The sequence below is a fragment of the Paralichthys olivaceus genome, chromosome 1 (genome assembly GCF_024713975.1).
Source record: "Paralichthys olivaceus isolate ysfri-2021 chromosome 1, ASM2471397v2, whole genome shotgun sequence".
Taxonomy (NCBI): domain Eukaryota; kingdom Metazoa; phylum Chordata; class Actinopteri; order Pleuronectiformes; family Paralichthyidae; genus Paralichthys; species Paralichthys olivaceus.
In genome coordinates this window covers 4,944,110-4,967,549 of record NC_091093.1, presented here as the reverse complement: position 1 = coordinate 4,967,549, position 23,440 = coordinate 4,944,110, and the positions used below count along the sequence as shown (strand labels likewise).

Here is a 23,440-nt window from a genome sequence, read left to right as displayed (position 1 = left end):
CATGTGTTTGCCGGTGCAAACAGGAAGCATGTGGTTGTTTGTTACACACAAGATGCAGTACTGGCGAGCAGGGATTTATTTGCTTGGACTGATGAAGAGGTCTGAGAACTGTCACTACTTATGTTCTGCACTGGTAGCCGGGGCTGATGCCATTTTTATTCTTTTGGAAATGTGTCATGTGAAAGGAGCCTGATGAATCAGCAAAGGCTACGTAGGGAACGAAAAGACGGGGGCTGTGTGAACGCCTATCTGTGGTTAACATACATACAGTACATGCAACGTCAGCCAAGAACACAGAGAATTTGAAAAAGAAACATAAAATGAAAAACTATAATCCTTTACATTACTTCTTACTGGGAAATGACACAACTCATATTAAGTCTGCTCAATTATTGAACACGTTGATGTAAAGTTTGACCACAATCAGAGTACAATACGAGGAAACATCCTTTGGGAACAATCAGTCTCTCAACTTGTAGTATCTATGACAGGGAGGCAGCTAAACACATTTCAGAGACCTGACTACCTACAGCAGCAACAAAGTGGGAGAAAGAGTCAGATGGTGCTGCAGCAGATTCAGCGAGAGCTCAGAAAAATCAGCAATGGAAACATTTGCTCAGAGTTTGCGATGCTATCGAGTTTAAAACCACTGGTACCAAGAGTCTGATGTCACAGTCTGATATCAAACAGAACACTTAAATAAGACAAGATAAGTGTTCTGTTTGATACAATAACTAAATGTATCATACACAAAGTGCTGAAACCGAACATGTCAACATAATGATATAGTTTCTACCTCATAATATTGGCAGCTATCTATAACCCTGCTTTCAGACTGTGTGTCACTGATGGGCTCATTGTGATTTCTGATGCGACTGTGGATGTGTGATTCTTGTCTGACACTGATGGAGTCGTGCTGTTACGCTCTGTACCCGAATCAGATCCCACCAGCTTTGATGTTTATTAGAGCCAATTGAATTAAAAAGAAATAACAACACAGTGTTCTCTCTCTCTAACCTTCTGCATGCCAACAGTGAAAGCCAAAATTACACATTCATTTGGTTAACTCATATATTTGACTCAAGCAGGTGATCTGCCGCAGTGTTTATAACTCGATCGCTGATCATTAACAAATCATGAGGAGCGCCAAATGTCCAACACTGGCATCCTTCATCTCACTCACTGACGCGCTGTATGAACGTGGTGCCTGTTTCAAGCTGTTATTCCAGCCATTACAGTGAGTGCTTCGAGCTCCCACTGTGTGCTCCCTGACAGAGGAGCACACCATGAGCAGCGCTTACTGTCAGGTGAATAAGACACAACCGTTGCTGCCCATTTTAATCATTCAACCACAAGTGTGGTGCTCTCGCAGCCTCACAGGCCGCAGTTGTTACACAACACTACATCTCTCTTTTTGAGATAAAAAGACAAATATCACTTATCACCTGAAATGAATGAATGTATACATCTCGTGGTCTGCGTTGAACATTTCAAACTCTACCAAATACACATTACCATGGAGTTTATTGTAAGGGTTGGACTTACCCATGGAGAGAAAGTAAGTGAGTGTGAAGTGAGGAAATAGGAGCTCCTGTCAGGTCGGAAAATGCTGTCAGTAAATCAGTTTTATGATGTGTCGTTGAGATATGAGAGCTTTGACAAGTCTGGGTCTTCATTATTGCTCTGTCAGTGAAACTGCACCTTTTTTCCCTCTCTCTCTCAGTTTCTATGATCTCATCTTTATGTCTGTTTGTTAATTTTTTTGGTTTTGTTGTGTTTTATCCATCATTGCCTTTCGCCTCAATTTTTCTTCCTTCATGTCGCTGTTGTGCGTTTGTGCTGTTCATCTCATCACAGTTTGTGGCATCTGCCTGCCCTCTTTACATCATGTGTCAGTTTCCCTTCTTGTCAAGACACTACATTGGCATCAGAACGACTTGAGTCACAATCTTTCTCTTGACTTAAGCACTGATGAGCACTCAAGTTTTTTAACAGGCCATAAAAGTTCAGCCTCTGTGTAGATTCATATCAGAGACTTTAAATAAAGATGGACAAAAGTACTGCTCCCCAAAAGTGAAGCCAAAGCTTCTTGATACCCCCTGGTGGCTGACTGCAGCATTGGTAAGTCCATGGTCATTCATGTTAGCAGTTAAAAAACAGGTGAAACTTAACAGTCAGAAGTCAGTGGTAAGATGCCTGTACAAATATCACATACAACACTGATGACTCGATTTTTTCTTTTTGGTGACTCCAAACTTGGACACAGACTTGAACACTGGGAACATTGGGATGGAAAAATGTTTTGGTTATCATCATAGCACGTAATCAAACAATAAACATCACTGTCCAGAACGAAGATTATGATTAGACACTATAGAGAAGATAATTATCTTTAAGCTTCAGTGGCAATGACAGTGGAAGAACATGAATACAGTTGACCAGGGCTGTGTTTCAAGTTTTAAAATCATGAGGTTGACTGAAACTGTTGTTTATAGTATTTTGCGTAAAAAACACTACACACTCAACAAATATTTTCATTTGTAAGGTGCACTGTTAATGCAGGGTCCCATCTCTCTCCCCCCACAGCAGTGAACCACATAAAGCACTTACAGGGTGTGATCCCTCACTGGCTTTAAGTGCCTATTCAACTTTCCTTGAGCTGAATTTTATGCAGCCAGGTGTTAAGGGGTTATGACTTACCCTCACTACAGCAACGTGCTGGAGCTGCTGCAGCTATGCCGTAGGCTATGCTGTATGGATGATGTCTGTCTACACAAAGGTTTAACAGTTCAGAAGCAACTGAGACAGCACATTTGTGGACTGGAGCTCTGAGTGGGTCAGTTTGTGCTGCTTGTAGTTTCTTGTTGATAGTGAGGAAAACACTGAAAAAAAAACTAAAGTTTTTGGCAACACACATCTAAGGCAGAACTTTCCATGGCCAGCCTTGTGCTCACTGTAGCACCTTACTGTTAATCACAGTGAATGTATGAATCCAACCATTACTCATTATGGCTCAATACTGTGAACAGCTGAATATAAAACACCTAAAACACCTTACTATAAAGCAGCCCAGTCTAACAACATCACTGGCATTGACCTCAGTGCATACATATCAATGAATTGTAAGTAAAATTTACGGCAGAACAATTAAATTAGATTACATCACATTGCACAGGTCGGCACGTCCTGCTCTGACGTCAGAAGTTGATCTTTGGGAAGCGGTACGAAGAAGCATGACTTCCACAGCACGGGGATCTCAGGAGGAAGATGATCTAGCAGAGCTATGGAGCTACAGTGTGTTAATGTTTGGTTAAAGGGTATGTCCCACTGTTCCACTGATCATGGCAGCGAACATCAATATAAATTGTATTGGATTTTAATATCTGCTTCGTAGATATTTGATGAGGAAGAACGTGCAGTTCATTACTCTCACTGCATCTAGGTGAGTAACACTGAATTAAAAGATCATTTATTATTTTTTTACAAGAAAACTCCACAGGCCCCCTCACTGTCTGGCTCTTATTGTTTTTACAAGGCAGATTTGCTTGACTGTAGGATGACAAGTATTTTATGGTTTGACAAAACTAACTAAATATATAATCTGTGTACAGGCTAGAACATGATTCATACAATAAGGAGAATACTTCTTCATATGATTAATGACCCGTTACTTTCTTTTTAATTGATGTAACTGATGAAACACTGTTTTTTCTTGGCACCAGATTGCATAGGTCTTTCCAGCAACCTTAGAAACCCAGGGCATTTATTCTTAAATTATGAGAAACCTTCCTTTAACAAACACTCGGATCGACACCAGGCTGGAGCTGCCGCTGTTTGCACAGAGCATTTAACATAAATTATACTAAATTATATCTGCCTTTAGGCTGGAAAGAATTGAAAGTGAAGCCATTTGCCCAGCAGCGAATGGTTTTATATATTTATTTATTTTTATGACCAAATCAATATCTAGACTCTAAAGCGGCACAGTGCAGAGCAGATATCTGGAGGTGGGAAAATATGGGTGGGAAAGAAAACACTTGTGATGTGGATATTGCCCAATGGTTTAACTTTCCAGCATAAAATAGTAATGTGATTATATATATAATTGAATCATGATTAATACATTTTCTGCACATTGTCTGGGATATGGAGAGGCTGCAGCATGGAGAGCAGCCTGTTGCAGGGAGCGTCTGGGGAAATGAGACTGTTCCTGTGGTGGGACTGTTCACTCAAAAATGGAGTCACACACCTTCAAATTACACCTCGTGTGTGAGTCACTTCTGCAAAGACTCACCCCACCTCACACACCGTGGAACACGTTCACTCATGCACCACCCAGGGAGCGAAGCAGGAGCCAAACTGCTGCGCTCCGCTCAGCTTTAATTGGGGGGTAAAATCAGGTGGCTGTGAGTGTGTCTGGTTAAAAAGCACTGGCCCCAGTGGAGTTGAAATATAATTAATACTTCCTCACAGAGCCTTGAAATGAGCAAGGGGCTTCAAAAAAAACAAACCTGGAGCTGTCGAGAGGGTTGTTGTTTACACCTTCAGCATTCGACGGTCAAATTTGACCTGTTATAATATTCATTAACCAGCACTTTCAGTAAAATGTTTAATCTACAGAGTTAATAATAATGAATACATAACTGTATACACTGTGTACAGTATATATACAAACAATTAAATTCAAGTCAGTAAACTTTCTTGGCAGGAAACATCGTTTTAATATGACACATTGTTATATTATGTTAGCTATTATATATAGAATCTTTCCACAACATATATATATATTTGATAATGATGCATTTGCAACATTAACTATGTTATTTCTCAAAATAAAAAACCTATGGTTGCTACCCGGCCAAATTTGACCCATAAAAAATTTAAACAAAATTTAAATTAGGCGTTAAAAGAAAAGAAAGATTATAATTCATGTCAACATCTGTTGACTGTTACAAATAATTGAATGAAGCATAGTTTAGATCAGGAAAAAAAGGAGCGGGGATCAATGCAGCAGAGTAATGGACAAACAGAGAGAGAGACAAGTCTTTTTTTAGATTTCCTTTTTTCGTTGTGTCCTCATTATGTTGAGAAGGAGTGGGAGCACTAATGGTGGTCCTACCCACTTTTCCTCTCCATCTCACTGTCTCTCTTTCTCTGCCGCTCTCATCTCAGTCATGTTTACATGGTAGAGAGGAGAAAATTATGCTCAGTGGGACATTTGGAGGAAACAGTTTGAAATTGAAATGAGGATGGAGAACCCACCACCCTATTCCTCTCAAAATGGCCTTCAGACTTGTTCTCTCAAACCTGCTCACTCCACCCCCCCACCTGTCTCTCATAAACACACAGATTCACACACACATGCGTACATGCACACACACTGCTGGGTTTGTTTTAAATGAATATTGCTCGGTGATGGATGTCACTGCCAAGCCAAGATGATCCGCTTTCATCTTGAGATCTGAGGGTGAAGGGAAACAACCTGTTGTGCAAACATGAGACAGGTTGTTTTTTTTCTCCCTAGTTGTCATCAATGAATTTCCCTTTCCCTCTGCTCCCAGTTGTCATAATCTTCATCAACAGGTTATGCTTCTTGAGTCACTCTTTGCATGTGTGTGTGTGTGTGCATGTGTGTGTGTGTGTGTGTGTGTGTATGTGTGAGACTTGGTTTTAGGCAAGGGTTAGGGTTAGAATTAATTTGAGTAAGGATTTGTGTTCAGCATTTAGTCATGAGATTTTCACAAGAATGTGTGTGGGCGTGTGTGTAGGTGTGTGTGCAGGTGTGTATTTGTGTGTGTGTGTGTGTGTGTGTGAATGTCAGTTAACCACGTGGGACTTTTTAATTTTCCCTGTGTTTGTGACCCTTTAGGGAGTCGATCTGGCTTATTGGCCAAATAGGCCTATTGATCCAGTCTTTTACCAACCACCTGAACGCTTTTCTTTCTTCTGATTCTCATTTGTTTTAAATCCTGAGACTTGGCAGGGATCAGTTTAACGTATTTCCCTCTTTACCCACAGAAGTAATGGTATCTCACCATGCAGATAGTTTTGATCTAACTTGCCAAGGTTTTCGAGATCCGAGCTGCGATGACTTCTGCCACCGTCTCCAAACAAAGGGACAGACTATCTTTACCTTGAGATGCAGCCCAAAACAAACCTAGACAGATGGCAGGAAAAACTGTCGTCAATAAAAACCTTTTTACAGGGAGATTTGCGGATTATCCCAAGAAATCCTGTCCTTGTACAGATCTTTTCTGTTTCCATATTGTTTTAAACCCAGATACTGTTGAGATCCACTCTGCTGGGAGACAGGTCTGGCCCTTTCTTCTGTTGAGCTAAAGAAAGATCAATTGATGGTACACCCGCAAGATACGCTGCAGTGACATGTGGGTTTATGTTCCAATTATCACAATAAGCTTTATGTCAAGATCTATTTACACTACTATTCACATTAAGTCCCCAGTTTTCCTTAGTCGTCAGTGATGGCTCCACTAGTTCTGCTACATGTGTACTGTCTGAGCTGAGCCAGATTTGGCTTACAGGTGTACTTTGGTCATCTGCCAGGCCTGTAATTACTCTGGAAATGTGTGACTAATTCTGTTTGATGTAAGGATTTTGAGGTTTACACATGTACAACATTGTGACACTGGGACACTGAAACCTGAAGTTCTGTAATAATTAGCTGTGAGCTATTTGATAAATTTAGAACCTGTTGCTTCATTTTGTGGCACAATCTCTCTAACACAGCTACGTAAGAAAAAAAAAAACAGATTTAAAGTTTGATAGCAGTAACATGATTGGCCGATTGGATTACCGTGAACAGTCAGCTGATAAGACGAGGCAGGGGAGTGATAGAGATTTAGGAATGAACCACTGACATTCTATCAGATGGAAAAATAACAACATAAACTGTGTTAACTGTTGAAGTTTCACAAACTGTTAGCAAGTGCTGTTGCCCTTTGAGACTGCAACAAAGGAAATCAGAGTTATTCACCTGACACTGGTGAAAAGGCTAAGAATGAATCAGAACAGAAAATGTTTTGTTTTTCTCAGACTTAATAGTCGCAGGCTTTTTAGTTGTCTCTGCACTTTAGTACATTTGCTAGTAAAAATTGTCCATCATCTCTAATGTGCAAAACAACAGCTTGATCCTTCCATACAACACTAAGAGGAATCCATACAGAGCTGTCTCAATAAATGTTGACTGACTAAACTATGAATACACTGAAGACTTGCTGCTGCCAGTTTATTGTCACTGGTGCATCATCCTAATGTGCATTTCTTTTCTGTGTTGACGTTTATTTCCAAAATATTCTCAATGACCACCAACAATGTCTCAATATGGAGCAGTTACCCCAACTCAAAAAATAAGAGATCGAAGCTCCACTGAATATCTAAGCCACTTAACACAAAATGTCCTCTTCTCCCATTACAGATCTTCCAGGGCCTCCTCTGTGTTTTCTACAACCTCGGTGACGGAGACTACAACGTGACCCTGCCCACGTATCGGCTGGACAATGGGGAATGGCATGAGGTCCTCCTGGATCGTCATGACAACGAGACGACACTGAGACTGGATGGCGGTGGAGGGCAGCGCGAGGTCACGGGATCGCGAGGCCGGAGCAGAGAAATCATTATTGACCCCAGTGTGGTGATTCTGGGCAATACCTTCCCATCTGTGGTCAACAAAAGCTTCCAGGGTAAGTGAATTAAAGTCCTGTCTTAAACTGAACCAGTTAATCAGCTGGGATTTGTTACAGTTTGAGAAGGCACAGACAGATGTCGCCCTGCCTTAAGAATGAGAACACATTTCTGTTTGTCATTCTAGAGGGAACAGACAAACAAAATATTCTGTTTAATTGAGACAACTTGTAACATCCTGAGAGGGATTCAGCTTTCAGTGAGCATTAACTATCTATTGTTTTATTACATAGTCGCAAGAGTCATAGACAAGTGCCTAAGAGGGTTAGTAATGATTGAGACTCTGATTAATATCTATTTATTATATTCAAAGAATCATATATTGTTTATTGTATGATACATATCATTTGTTTTCATTCAAATTTGACAATTTTCAATTTTTATTTAGGTTCTTGTCATCACACACACACACACACACACACACGCACACACACAGGTGTGTGATCCTAATAAAGAAGATACATTTGAGTGAGTGAGCCAAACAATGTCACAATCCTCCCTTGAAACTGTATAAATAGATCAGTCTATTTCTGGAAGCACTTTTCAGGAGGAATTCTTGTTATTGTCTCTCATATGACACACCAGCCTTTTCATTTTACCCTGTGACACATCACACACATCACATCCTCTTTGTTGTCGAGCGGTTTTTATGCCTGAACCCAATCAGAATGTGATGGTTCTACAAATTGAACTGCGTGTGCATCATTCTCACCATGATGACCATGGTCTTGTATCTAAGGGCAAACACAAGAGCCCTACCCAGCTCTTTAGGTCAGAGGACTTGCACATTCATTGCAGCCTGCATGATGTTTGGATGGTGACTACCAAACACTCCTCTGTGCTATTTTGCCGTTTTATGACCCATTAGTTATTTTCCAGGAATATTTATACTCTCCTGTGCCATAACACATTCTCCCATTCTGTGTGGAAAATGTTTCCCTCTTAGTTCTTGCAGTAATCTGCCCGAGCCATGTAAGGATGTCTCTCCAGAATGCAAAGCAAAGTGGTTCATCACTGTTCTCTACTAAATAATTCAAAAATGGTCCTTTGTTCTCATCCTGATACTTGGTACTGATACAATCAAGGGGATTGTTGGGATGGTTTGCAGCAAGCGATGCTAGCCATTAAAAATTAGAATTTGCACTACCAGCATTAATGGCATCCGTTTCTTATCTAATTTTTACTGTAATTCTTACAGTGTAAGTTAAGTGTCTCTCCCCTAAAATTCAATAATGCCTTTCGAACATAGTCCTGGGAGGCAGGGTTAAGACCAACTACCTCCCCCTTAACACACACACACACACACACACACACACACACACACACACACACACACACACAAACGTACATATACGACAAACCAGTTGGATTCAGCTAAATTACCTAAACTGCACAGGCAGCCAATATGCGGCTATGTGTGTTTTAGGGGTTTAGTTTCAGCATACATTTGAAAGCAGCTTCCAAGATTTCCACTTTTTTAAATCAAAGTTGCAGAACTTTGATTTAAGGATGTTAACCTTTTTAAATGTATGCATAAATGTGATGATGCAGAGACATCCCAAATAGTTGACTCTAAGCATCGGTCCTACAAGGTGCAAGATGGTTTGAAACCCTCTAGGTGGTGACTTGTTCAACACGTCAAAAAACTCATTAAAGTGTACAATATCTCTTCAGAGAGAAAAAACTTGTTCTTTTAAGTGTAACATTTTTGCTGACTTGCTTCACTGCTTGAACAGAAGGATTTTCTCTGCAGTCCATTTGGGAGGGAAACACTATTCGAACATTCCCAAAGTTAAAACAGTATCATTGTATTGGAGGGCAAAGAGATGTCTACAAGCGCTGAAGTCAACAAAGGAACTCAGCTTTTCCCGGTTCAGTGACATTTTGTGACAAAGCCACTTCTCCTGCCTGCTGTAACACTCAGAGCGTAGTAGTCTTTGTGGGTCATTGACTCTCTTCTATCAGTCTGAGGTAACGCAGCCTTTCATGTCGGAGTCAGCTGAGACACGTGAATGAAACGTGACTTTCTGATGGAAAGAGCGTTTTTCTCAACGCACTGGAAATTCATTTAAAAACATAGTAAATGGCACTTTTCTAGTCTTGATGACCACTCAAAGCTCTTTACAGCAGAGTTTTGCCATTCACCCATTCACACACACATTCATACAGTACATCTATGTGCAGCACTTTATGTATGACACATCAATCTAACACTGCCAGCACAGCAGTCAGGGTCAATTTGATTCAATATTTTGCCCAAGGACACTTTGGCATGCAGAATGGGGGAGGGTTTTTTCACTTACTCTACAAAGATGCAGCAACATATCACAGGTATATTCAAGTGTTGTCCTTTTTTTCTAGACAACAAGCCTCTGCTTTCTGCAAGAAAAGTCAATTTCTAAGAATCGAACAATTTGTTTTCTTTTTATAAAGTGTAATTTCTGATAAGATACCTTTATATATAGGGTTTCCCCCACCCTCCCGTTTACAGCCAATTCACTTAACTGAATGTAATTATCACGAGTAGAGAACAGAACTAACGGGTAAGAGATGAGAGAAACAACAGATGTGTGAATAAGAAATACTACTGAAAATCTGTTCAAGGGGAATATTCAGTGTAAACACAATACCACAACTGCCTTCATGAAAAAAATTGATGAGATGATCCAAGCATATTTTTTTTAAAAAGTACTCATTGAAAGCAGAAGGGAGAGTAGAGGGAAACAGGATGTAACAGTCAGGCAGCTGTCCACATCTGCTGAATCAGATTGCAATTGCTGAAAATCCAGCTTGAGGAGGTTCTGTTGGAAATATCAGCAATTGCCCAAGAGATTGCTGAGGCTGTGGTGTAAGTTCATGATCAAGGACGTCAAAAAGCCGATTTTAATTTATTGTTCATTTAACTAGTTGTCCTTCAGCCTCTCACTCCTCCAGCTGTTCCCGTGCAGACGTACTTGACAGCTCCCGATTGTGAACGCAAAGTGTAATGAACTACACTGACACAGGAAGTGCTGCAGAGAGCTTGGGATTCAGCCCACATCCAATTCACAAAGTCCTTCACGTGTGCTGCTCTTAACTCCTGGTGTGTGGAAAGTCTTCTCTGACAACAACTCTTTGACGTGCAGAATAAAGCTGAGCCCCCAATGAAAAGGCTTGTGAATCAAAAAGTATCTCATAGTGTGTCAAAGATTCAATACATGACACCTACAATAATACTTGTGTTTACTGTAGATGTTTTGGATGCTTTTCATTCAAGGTTCTGAAAACTTTCTATCAAAGTGAATATATCATGGATTAAAAATGAATCATTTTTGACAGCCACACTATAATTAGCAGGTAATGCTCACAATATGAAGTTTGACAGGTGCCAATTGTTTTGTGCTGCAAAATCTTCACTAACCTTGCTCTTCAAAGTCTGAATACAAAACAGACAAAAGAACCTTGTGCCTTTACTTCTTCAAGAAATTGCTTAAGACACATCTGTCTGTGTCAGTCCGATATGATGCAATAAAAATAATCAAATTATCAAAATGATCTGGAGGGTGGGATATTATTGCTGGTGGGACAGTTTTTACCCGTGGGCCGGCAGTTGCCGACCACTGCTGTAGATTATCTGAGTACACAGAAGAAGAAGACAACTACAGTACCCTTGTCACGCATTTTCCTGTTGTTACTTTTGTCTCGGTCTTGTTCAAGCTTGACATTTCCACAAATGTGCTTTCTAAATGTTTTCCAAGGTGCTGGAAGTTTAATCTGAAGACCACCACTCTCGTATCTGTCCGTTCAGAAACAAATTAGGCACATACGCTAATGTAGCAGTGGCAAAATGTCATCTCCTGTTCACTTCCAATCTGTCTGAGCGGGGGGGTAAGTTCCTGTGATGAAGCAAATCCACAGTGGAGCTTAGTGTAGAGTTCAGCTTTGGTGATTTTGACCTGAGACATTTGCCTTTATTTACGTATGTGTGGCCTCTATGTGTGGCCTCGCCCGTTGTCTGCAATATAACCTCACCAGTACAACCACTAGTTGTCCACGTTGTTTTGTCCGCAAAGCTTCAGCTTCCTCTTTGCTCTGCAGGAAAGCGAATACGATTATTTCCTAAAATGTCAGACTTTTTGTCTAAAACTTGTTGGGTAGAACAGTGCCAACTCCACTCCCTCTCTTATGACTAAACCCACACAATGGGCACAAGCACACCTTGATTCTTCTGAGGCTCGGGCTACGAATGACAGGCAGTCTGAAAGAATGAATTCCCCAAAACTGACTTGGTTTAATGTAGGTCGGCGGATGAGTAATAGCATACAGTAAAGAGAGAACTTTCAGCCCTGAGAGAGGAGGGACTGCACATGAAGCTAAATGATGATTCATGCAGTGGAAAAGATTCACCCAGGATAGAAGTCTGAATGAGGATGTATAGAAACTAGAACAGGGCAAAATGCTGTGTGATAACAGAGAAGAGGAGGTCAGAACCATGAGAGCGGCTGATAGAAAGAGGGAGAGCTCCCTGGAGTTCCACTGTGAGAGGTGTAGCCGACTGCGCCTGAGGCAGTAAAAGACAATGCATGTTTTTTTTTAAATGGACTTTAAAAGTATTTTGTTTCAAAGGAGGCAGACGTGAGAGATGGTGGGAAAGTGCTCTTTGATTTGAGAACCTAAACAGCAGAAATATGTGATCTCTGGCACTCGTGGCTCCGTCGCTCCATGGAAACACTTGAGCAACATCCTCTACACTGAGGTAGACACGATGAGTAATTGCAGACCTTCAAACGTTACCCTAGCTGCCAGGAAAGAGATCTGAGGAACTCTGCTCTGCAGTGAGACCTGTCGGTAGCAAAGCTCATTGACATTTCATGTTGGATTTGACATGAGATAAATGTGTCTCTTCATGTGTAATGTTTCTATGTTAGACTCATTGATTCTGAAATAAATTTGTTTATCGTGGACATTCATTACTAGTAGCGGGGGGGGGGCTGTTTGCTTTTTACTGCAACATGTGTCCAGTGGTGTCATATAATGCCAGCCGAGCATCAGTGCTTTAAGCCCTGAGCCTTCATTCCCATAGCAGGAGTTAAGAATTAACTTTATTAAAACCTTTATTTGAAGTTTACAAGTAAATGTAATTTGATCAAACACAACATAGCCACCAAGAGTTAAAGTGAAACGTAAACAATAGGCTAAAATAGAAGAAAAAAACAATTAAAACTGCAAGAGACAATTAAATGATAACCGGGACAAAGTCTTCATTAGAAACATTCACATTCTACTGGTCGTAATGTGTCGCTCCCCGCTCTGAAACAAAGTCAGAGAGTAGACACAAACTATCTGTGTTTCTTTATGCAGTATTTTTCATCCATCCATCCATCATCTATCCTGTTTATCCTTACAGGGTGGCAGGGGGGGATGGAGCAAACCATATTCTGCGTTCACATAATATTGTGTTCAATTGGTTGATGTTCTAATGACTGAACTGGTGTCACGTCACAATGTTACCAGATCTCAGTTTGAAGTTTAGTTCTAAAAATTATAAAAACCTATGAAATATAATTGTCGAGGTATTCTGCTGGTTACTGTGTGTGCAGCATTTTGCAAACAGTCATGTACTCCAGAGAAGCAGTTACATTTGTAAACAGCACAGCTGTCCAAACACCACGGAGCACGTCATGTGATGCCCCACATGTGTGCAAGTCTTTGTAAGAAAACATCTGAGAACACTGAAGGCAAACAGCCTAAATGGCATTTTTAAGATGCTGTAATAAACACCTCACAACATGAGGATCAATATAACACTACATCCTCTAAAAAATATTAAGTAAACCTTGGAAAGCACTGACTGTGACAGAGCAGTCTGGGTCTTAAAAACAACAGTGGATCTATGCAGCGAGTGTTTGCTCACCAGGTACACCAGGCTCTGTATAATTAAATTGTGTGTCTGTGTAGATAACAGTGTGTTTCTTGTTCCACTGAGCTCTGTTTTCCATTTTTACTGCCTCAGGCTGCATGAGGGACCTACGCCTCAATGGTCGCTATATGCCGATGGACAGCCAGCCGCGAGATGGGGTTTCCCAGGTCAGCGTACAGGGCCTCTCCCTCGGGTGCTCGTCTGATTCCTGCAAAAAGAACCAGTGTAGCGCCCCGTTCACCTGCGTCGACTTGTGGAGAGTGCACGAATGCAGGTACACACACTCACACACACACACACACACTCTGCAACCACACAGTCACACTTGGCTGTTCCACGTACACACTCATCATTTTGACGCAAAGGCATGAGGACACATATATTTAAACCAACTCACGCTTCCTCTGAAGCCATTTTCCAGCTTTTGACCTTGATATTATATTTGTTCATACTCACATGAATGTGTTTTAAAATAGCTCAACCCTGACCTGTTTGAGAATGTTGGAAAGTTACAGAAGAAAGAGCATCACTTAACCTTTATTTGTTCCAAAGCTGATGAAACGTCTGTGCAAATACCAAGGCAGCCGTTTTATGGAGCCAAAGGACCTCACACTTTCACATATACAGAAGGATGAAATGGCACAACTGACTAAATGAATTATTATTAAATTATTCAAAAAAAGAATGAATTATTTTAAAAACTTTGATACAACAATAAGAATAACTTGTATGCTTATATGTGATAGCAAATCACTGTGAAATTATAAAACCAATGTGACGCTGTTTTAGTGGGTTCACTGTGAGAGGCAGGGTCATGACCATGTTCACTAATTAAAGCAAGAAAATTGAAAATGTTTAAATGCTTGACTGATTCAACTGTGAGAGAAAAGAAACTGTCTTCATCCTCGTTGTGACATTTTGAACTCCCCACTCTCACTCCCTCTCTGCTCCCTGTTGCTGACAGGCAGTGCTTTTCCTGTCATGTCTGAATGAAGCTGTAGGTAACATTTCTGCTGACGGACAGACGAGCCATCATGTCAACAGATAGATGAAGCCCGCAGTGTTATGTATTCCATTTGTGAAAAGCCCTCCAGAGAGTAAACCACAGATTTTACATGAGGATCGATTCATTTTTCATCCTTCAGTTAACCAAGATGTTCCTGTCGAGACACAACATGGAGACAGATAACACCACAAAAACATATCAAAACGCAAAATAATGGTACATGTGAAAAGTCTCTTGGCTTCTTCTCAGCTTGGCAATAAGCCTGCATAAAAACTGGGGATGAGGTTTTAATGCCATGGGTATTTTACCTGGTCTAGCCCAATTTTGCTATGGAGTTGCATTATGGGAAGCGTAGGATCTTGCATTTTTAAAGTCCAGTCTGGGGAGTAAAAGTCAAAATATCTCAACCTGTGCTGCCTCTGTTTTTTTTGTATCCCGTCTTTGACTTCTTCAGTTGAGGGAGTTGCCAGACCGTAAGTCGCTGCTCTACACCATAAAACACTTTTCTGGTGATTACAGATTCAGGAGTGGCTCAGAGGAATCTGACTCTAGTGTATCCCGTTTCCAAAATTTAAGGATTATCAACCCAGATACAAGATGGATGGAAATCCTAGATTGACTGCAGCTAGTTCTCTCTCAACTTGTTCTTTTTAAATTTAGTCTACCCTTTTTCTTATCGTCAGGCAAAACATTGTTTCAGTTAACCATTTTAGCCTATATTTTTCAGGACTTTTTTGTTTTCAAAGGAAATGATTATGGACTTTGTGTGTGTAATGTCCACATACATAAAAAAGCCTTAATTCATTTCATTGTTACTGATCCGGTTTTTGATTTAACACCACAGGCTGAAATAACAAAGTGTGACTGGTTGCAGTCATCACATATTATGTTTTCTTTTGTTTTGGACGTGATGTCTTGTCTTTGAAAAATAGCAAGTGTATCAGTGGAGGAGAAAAGAGGAGAAATGCTTCAGAACAGTGACAAAGTCATTCAGTGCATCATATGACTTTGCACATTCATTTTAACAGCTCAGCACATATACCTGTACACCTGAGATGTGCATCAGTCCGGTGGCAGATCCAGGGTTTTTGCTAAATCAGGGGTCATAAAGGGACCAAACTTTTACACAGCGGAGCCAATTATATGTCCAACATCAGTGCACGGTTCCTGATTTGGTAGGTTGCACATTTAAATCATGAACATTTTTACACTTAGCTCTATAGCTTGGAGCAAAGCCACACATCATTGAACATATTTGGAACATTTACGGTTAGTATTTTTGTGACAAGTTTTTCTTCTATTCTTTTGGAAAGACTACTGACAGGACCGGGGCACTTCAGGGGCCAATCAGATTTCAACTGGGTCCATTGCCCCTGGATCCACCCCTGCAACAGTCCTTCAGATTATGACTGAATTAACCAAATGAACCCCATTATCATCAAATAATTAGTTTGCATCACATAACAGCTAAAAGATAAAGAAGATAAAGACCTAATATGCTTATGTGCAGGTTCATAATTTGAATTTGGGTTATTACTCGAAAGGTTTTTAATTCTCTAATGTTCGGCAAACATCACTTTCATCAAAGTGTCCATTGCTGTAGCTCCTCCGTCTGAAACGCTTGGTTTTAGCTGCTGTCTCCTTAAGGCCCTCCTCTGGGTAGAGTACAGTCAGCTTTGATTGGTCAGCTGCTCCTCCGTTGTGATTGGTCAACCCCCTCCAGCATATGCAATAAATGTTGGCCTCTGCTCTTCCTTTACCTGGTTTTGTTAGGGGCGTGGCAGACTAGCCTGCATACATTATGCAACATATGGCATTGACATCACAATGATGTGGATGTATCAGCCAGACTACTGATAAGGCCTTCCAGGAGCAGTGCTTTATGTGGGGGTGGGAGAAGCCCCTTTTTTTTTTTAACTTTGAAAAACTTGAAATCTACACAACATGCAATTTAATTTTTTTTTTGATTTATGGAATTCAAATTTGCAAACTTAGGACCTGATCCACAAAGTTTTGCATGTGTAAAAACGTGTGCAAGCTTGATTTCACCCGCAAAAACACGCAAGCTGATCTACTAATGTGCACTGAGGATTGTGTGCAGAAAAACAAGTGTTGTTCATTTAGTAAATTTGCAACGTCATGTGTGTGTGTGACTGCGTCTATATTTAATACGTTTGAAAGGTAGGTGCTAATCGGCACAGCATTACACACAGATGGCTGCAGTCATTGTAGTGAGGAGGAGACGGCTTGGAAGAAGAAGGAGAGAACAGGTTTTTTCTTCTCGTGTTAACATGTTTGAATTGACAGAAGAAAAAAGAATCGCTCTCTTGCCAGGGCACTGCTGGCCATCGTCACACCAGATGCATTGCTGACCAATTGCCTGGTGCGGGCTCCTTCAATTGCCCGAGTGTCACGCCTGAGAGCTCGTGCCACACAGGACACAGCTCTTACCTCCTGCACAATATTGATCAGAGGCCTCTCTTCCACCGGCCCCCCCACCTGTTTTATTTGCAGAGGTTTTATTATGAGCTTTTTTTTGCTAAAGTTATTTTTCTTATGTCCTGCCACCTTTTTTTAAATTCTTATAATATTAAGATTAAGATTCCTCTTTATGGTCCCACACACAGCATGCAACATGCAAACATGGCGAAATTTGACCTCTGTATTTAACCCATCCGTGTGAACGGAGCACACATGGAACACACGGAACACAATCCACACAGTGACCACACACACCAGTAACACATACTACTGCCTCCTCCATGTTGGTGTAAATGCTAACAGGTGCAATCACCAATCTGTTATAATGCACACTCTTTATTTGGGATCTTAGTAGTTCAGGCTCTTAGATGTTCCCTAGATAAAGTTAGTTGTCACAGGCTGAGCTGCTCTGCATGTTGCTACATGTTAGTAGTGACAGGAGGAAATCCAATGGAGAGAATTCAGTGTGAAGGCTACTGACTGTAGTTTGTCCTCTTTAAGGGGATTGGCAGGTCATAAAAACAACAGTACTGTTCTTCTTCACTGTCTCAGTGTGAGGTAAACAGTATTTGTGAGACTAATGCATCGCATCGCTAGTCTGTTAAAAGGGGAAAAAAAGTTGAGCCAGGATCACCTTTAGACACTTTGTTTTGTTGCTGTCAGTCGAAATGTGTCCTCTGAGGGACCGCCAGTAGTTAAAACCCCGTGAGAGGCAGCGTGTTCAGCAGACAGCCATGTCTTCCTTGCAGACGTGCAAAAGGAATACAGCAGTGAACCTCACCTGCTCAGTCACCGAGCTAAACACCTAAAACGTTGGAGGTGAAAATAAATGATTTTCCCAGCCCCCTGAGCCTGATGGGATTCACACTTATGCAAGATCAACATTTTACATGCGCTGCTGAATGACTTGCTGTATTCCTGGGTTTGTTTGTCAGTTGGAAATGGGAAATGTCATGCAATGAAAAGCTGCAGCAAACTAACAACCCTCTCCTGTGGCACACACTGAATCAAACACTGAGTGCTCTTAGCCACGTACACGAATCTCAGCCATTTTTTCTGACTCCTGGCTTTTAATCTTTCCTTTCTTTTTTTTCCTCCCACTCCTTTGATCCACTCACCCATAACACCTATCCACCAATCTATTTCTTTTTTAACAATGGCTCTCACTCTCGCTCTCTGCCCCACCATCTCTTATCTTGGCCACTTCTGTACAGTTCAGTTTTTTTAAGCCCTGTACCACAGACAAATACCTACCACTCAATATAACCATGAACACTCTCCATCTTCTCCCTACTCGTTTGTTCTTTTTTCAAAACTTGACATGAACTCTGGAAGATGATAAGAGTAGTAATTGTTTTAGTGAGTCCTCTAAACCCTTAGTGTTTTTATGTAGTCAAATTGTCTAAGTGTGAATAATATTTCTACCCAAGGATCAAATTAGCACACACAAAAACACTGATCTGTCATTGTTATTCATTTATATTATTTTAGTTTACGAAGTAAAACCCAGAACAACAGTTGTTTAGCAGCCATGTCAAAGCAGTGTTTCCCATTTATTTTCTAGACTGCACCTTATTTGTTCTGCTACAGTTTGATAATGAAACAAAAAATATTTCACACTTCTCAGAGTAATATAAGAGATCCCTAACTTTGGGTTTTGCTTAATTGTTGCATTGTACAGCTGTGTGCAGCATAATCATTGCAACAGCATTATCGCCCATAAAGTTTGTACCATCCACATAGACAGTCAGACTTCATGTTACATCCGCTAAGCTGGTTGTTTTAATCTTTTGTTTGAGTGCATGCATTCAATTCTCTCTCTTATGTAAGAACTTCTCTTTCACTCCTTAGTCTGTGTACCTGTCAATCGGACTCTGTTCCATGTGAGAGCGACCTTCAAACTTGTACATGTGCACCATTGTTTGGTTTTTTTTTGCTTACTTTGCTGCGAATAATTAATTCAAAATGTGGACTCTCTAACTATTCTGATCTGCTCCAGCATGTAATGGACACTTTCTCAGGCCATGTCCCATCCCATGGGATCCACATGGTCCCACAAAATTTCATGGACATTTGTGCAGCTGTTATCCCTCTATCCTTCCAACTATTAAACATATGCTGATGAAAACACAATCTCCTTGATGAAGGATTATTCTATGGGGTTACAGGTAACTTGATAAAAATCCCTGCACATGTTTGAGTCATTTAAATTTCCAACTCCAAGCAAGCAGTCACGAACCTTTTAGTCAAAGTGGCTTCTCTCTTGCCACTCTCTTCCTGCTGCACTCAGTTTGGACCAATGGTCAAATTTAGGAGGAGACTTATTCCATTTTACAATTATTGGGGCCAGTGTTTTCTGGAAACACTCAAAACTTTAGAAAGGCTTTCAAACTCTTACCCTGATGTGCACCTTACCACAATTTATCACTGAGGTCCACAGAGAGTTAGATGGACTTCATGGCTTGTTTTTTTGTCCTCACTTGCAGTGTGAATTTTGGAACCGTATATTCACAGTGTGCTTTCGACACTAAATCCAACCAATTGAATTGGCCTGTGATTCAGTTTTCAATACACGCTGAGGATGATTTAAGCACACCCTGGACTTGACCACAGTTTAAAGTGTCACAGAAAAGCGTCTGAATACTTTTGTAAACGAGAAATTTCCATTTTAGAATTTTTTTTAATAAAAGTAATTTTTCTTCACCTTGTGCGTTTGGGTCATTGAGTGTAGATGAATGGGCAGAACTGGCAATTTCATCCATCTGAATGAAATTGATAACACATTAGAGTTTGCAGAAAATGAGGATATTTTAATAGCTTCAGAAATTCTGTTCTGAATATAACTGATACAATTCTCTAGCTTCAGCTGATTGAGTTGATAAGCCTGTGAAATTGAACATCATTGTTAAAAAAAAAAATTATATAGGATTTTATGATAATATACAAATAAAATACTTAGGAAATAATACAAACTAATGTTTTAGATTAGTTTAAAAAGGCACAATTTACAGTGCAACACTATGATAATGATGTCAAATTACTATTATTACATTATTGTTGTTTGCATTTATCTGTGACAACTAATTGAAGTTAAGAGCGATCATCCTCCCACAACACTAAACCTGCCGCTAATCACTGTGAGAGTGTGTACATGTTCATCACAGGTTACGATAAGACACTTGTCACAGCACTGAGTCCAACTCTGGCTAATGAGAGGAAGTGATAAGAGAGAGCAGACAGAGGCGACACGCTGTTGTCTAATTGACAGGTGTCCTGTATTCCACACCTACTCAGACTCCAACCAGGCGTAATGAATACTGAGCGCTGAGCCTTTGTTATGGGACAATAATTCCACCCACATTTAATGATCTTTTAAAATGTGCTTCGTACTGCTAGATATTTGCTTCCACACGTTATCTATATAGTTGCTTTAAAAATAGTCATTTATACTCTCGAACAGTGACGTTAAAGATGATCCTGACTTTGGTTTTGTCAATCAAGTCACTCCACCTTTTATGGTAAAAGTGCAGCCAATCTCAGTTCTGATATGAAATGGCCAGAAGAAGCCTCTTATGGGAATTAGTGTACTGAAATGCTGCAGTAAAAGCAATCAGCAAGACCCTAAAATCAGTTCTGCAGCCGACAGAGAGAGGGAAACAATTTTACACTGCGTTCTCGTCACCTGGAACACCACATTCCTTCTCATCACTTTCATCGACCCCATCACCAGCAGCAGCAGGGAGCTGTTTTTCTCTGGGCAAGACCTGCATTAAACTCTCCACTTGCAGTAGCATCACAGACAAAGTTAGCAAATAGCTGGTGAAAATGGTGAGAGTGAAGAGTCAAGAAAAAGTTTGTCAGGAGCTGATTGAGTAAAGGAGATTAGACTTATGTAAGAACCATGTGGCACCATACGTCAATTATAGATTTGATCACTTAACATGCAAAAAACAGGATGACAAGATAAACAGATCTTGATATAAAAGACGTGTGCACCTTGTTCTGCATTTTGGGGTTTGGTAAAGGTAAAGATATACATTTGGTCTTTAGAGAATGTGTTTTTACAGAACAAAGGACAATATATATATGTGGGCTGATGATTTACAGACTGGAAAAAAATTGTGTCTATCATATTTAGGGTACATTTTCATCAATATAGAGGGAAGTGAAGGACACGTTAATTATGAAAGTTTCCAGCTTTGCATCAGATTGGTGGGGAAAAGCAGTTTTATCTACAACTCATGTATGGTATCGAGTATTTTACGTTTTGAAACCTCCAATGTTTACAGTAGTTTATGTTCCTTTTATTCTACCCTTTAATGCACATTACTATTGGCGTTCTCCACTCTGCATCATGAGTGTATTTGTGTGCATGTACACATTCTGATCAAACATTAAACATATTTTAAGTAAGCAGATGTTTATCTAACCTTTGCACTACAAAATTACGAGTGATCAAATCCTCCAGCTACACAGGAAACAAGGTGAGGAGAAGGTTATGGTCAGGACTTTGAAAAGATCCAAAAAGAGCATGATGAGACTAGGCATGATATTGGATATTTACCCCTCAGTCCAGCATTCCAAACGTTTGTAATGTTGCCATATATGTAGAGCGCTGGAGCAGATCTGTCACGTGCGATCGAAAGTCACTGAGGGGACAGTGTGGCAGAAGATACAGTTCATTAACCCTATAGTTGGTCTCTCCTCCAGATTAGTTTTCTGGCAGAAGAGGAGCCGTTATGAGATAAATTACTCTCCCATCCTCAGTGTAATGTTGCCATTTCATAGTAAAGTTGAGTCAATATTTATAAGCATGGACTAATCTCCTGAGAGCAGAGGCAACACTCATCTGTGATGTCATCAAAATGTACAGCCCGGAGCTGCTTCATAGACATTGACTGTGATACTGAATTAATGAGCTCGTAAAATGTTTGTTTGAGCTGTTACACCCAAATGAGCTTTTAATTATAGTGGTGCTTTCTGAAGTGAGGCAGAAAATGTGCCCTTGTCTGCATAAAATCATTCTAGTTACTGCCAGAGCCACAGTCAGCGTTTTCATCTCCTCCCATCCGTTCTCTGTATCGAGGTATACGTCTGAGATCACTGATTAAAAGAGAGTCATTTGTTTTTTTCCTCTGGGAAATGGTTACAAACAGTTTTAAATAAGACAATGTTTTTAGCCTGTATGTTCATCTTCATCTTCGAGTGAACCTCGAGTGCTCCAAATGTCTAAAGTCATTTGCATTTTCCTTGTTCCTCTAATTTATTTACATGTTTCTTAGTGGATCTGGAAATGTTCCTGTAAAGATACAGTACCCAAGAGGGATATTACATGTTATTCTATTCACACCTCCCGTCACGTTCTGTGAGGGATCTTAATCTACATTTAATTTGTGACACCTTTTTTTTTTTAATTTCCCCTGTGGTCTCCTGTCCAACCTTTCTCTGCAGATGTCCTCCTGGACACATGATCCGAGTGAACGGGTCCAAAAAGTCCTGTGTCTACACTCTCTGCGCCACGCGGCCTTGTCACAGGGGGACCTGTGTGGCCCAGTCACCCTCCAAATTCACCTGCCACTGCCCGGAGGGGTACAGAGGACACCACTGCGAGACGCCACTGGCCATCTACAGGGAGGACGTGGGCCTGAGCTTCAGCTCTCTCTTCGCCATCTGCATCTGCTTCATGGCCTTATTAGGTAAGAACTGCATCTACAACATGTTACACATACAGCAGGGTGAGTGTGTGTGTGTGTGTGTGTGTGTGTTGAATTTGTGATAGCACCTTGTCTTTGCCAATATTTGTAAACTTATCCATTACATTGCAATATAACATAAGAGCATACAATTAAACAGTCAGCGTGTTTAATAATTTTAATATTTATTTAATATATACACGTACTTTGATGTTGCTATATTTTCAATCAATCACATTTTATTTGTATAACCCATATTCCAAATCACAATTTGTTTCATAGGGCTTAACAAGAGAGAACAAAAGCTACTGAAATTACCCTCAACTCAAATCAACCTGTGTCCTGTGACATGTTCAAACCAGCTTATAATAATATCAAAATAAAAAAAATATCTTGGAGAGCACAGTCAGAAAAAACATTATACTGAAACAATATATATATTAAATAGATTCCATAAGACAGCGCATGAACCAAATTCTATGCAAAATGTGAACAATAAAAACCACAAAATAAGCATTTGAACACACACTGCCAGACACTGAGCTGCTTTGGGGCAGAGACAGTCCTGGTCTGATATAGTAAATACAAAGACAGGCTGGGCAACTGCATCACATGTGGCTCAAACCACTTCTATTGCTTGATGCGAAGCAGCTCCATGTA

At 40.4% G+C, this 23,440-nt stretch overlaps 1 protein-coding gene across 1 annotated transcript in view; it reads left to right on the top strand.

The window, feature by feature from the left end:
• Positions 1–23,440, top strand: part of LOC109624855 (neural-cadherin) — a 271,831-nt gene that overhangs the window by 226,342 nt on the left and 22,049 nt on the right. The window contains exons 33-35 of the mRNA XM_069532203.1: positions 7,436–7,700; positions 13,694–13,874; positions 22,539–22,783. Coding sequence (XP_069388304.1) covers positions 7,436–7,700; positions 13,694–13,874; positions 22,539–22,783 — 691 coding nt within the window. The remainder of the gene's footprint in view (positions 1–7,435; positions 7,701–13,693; positions 13,875–22,538; positions 22,784–23,440) is intronic.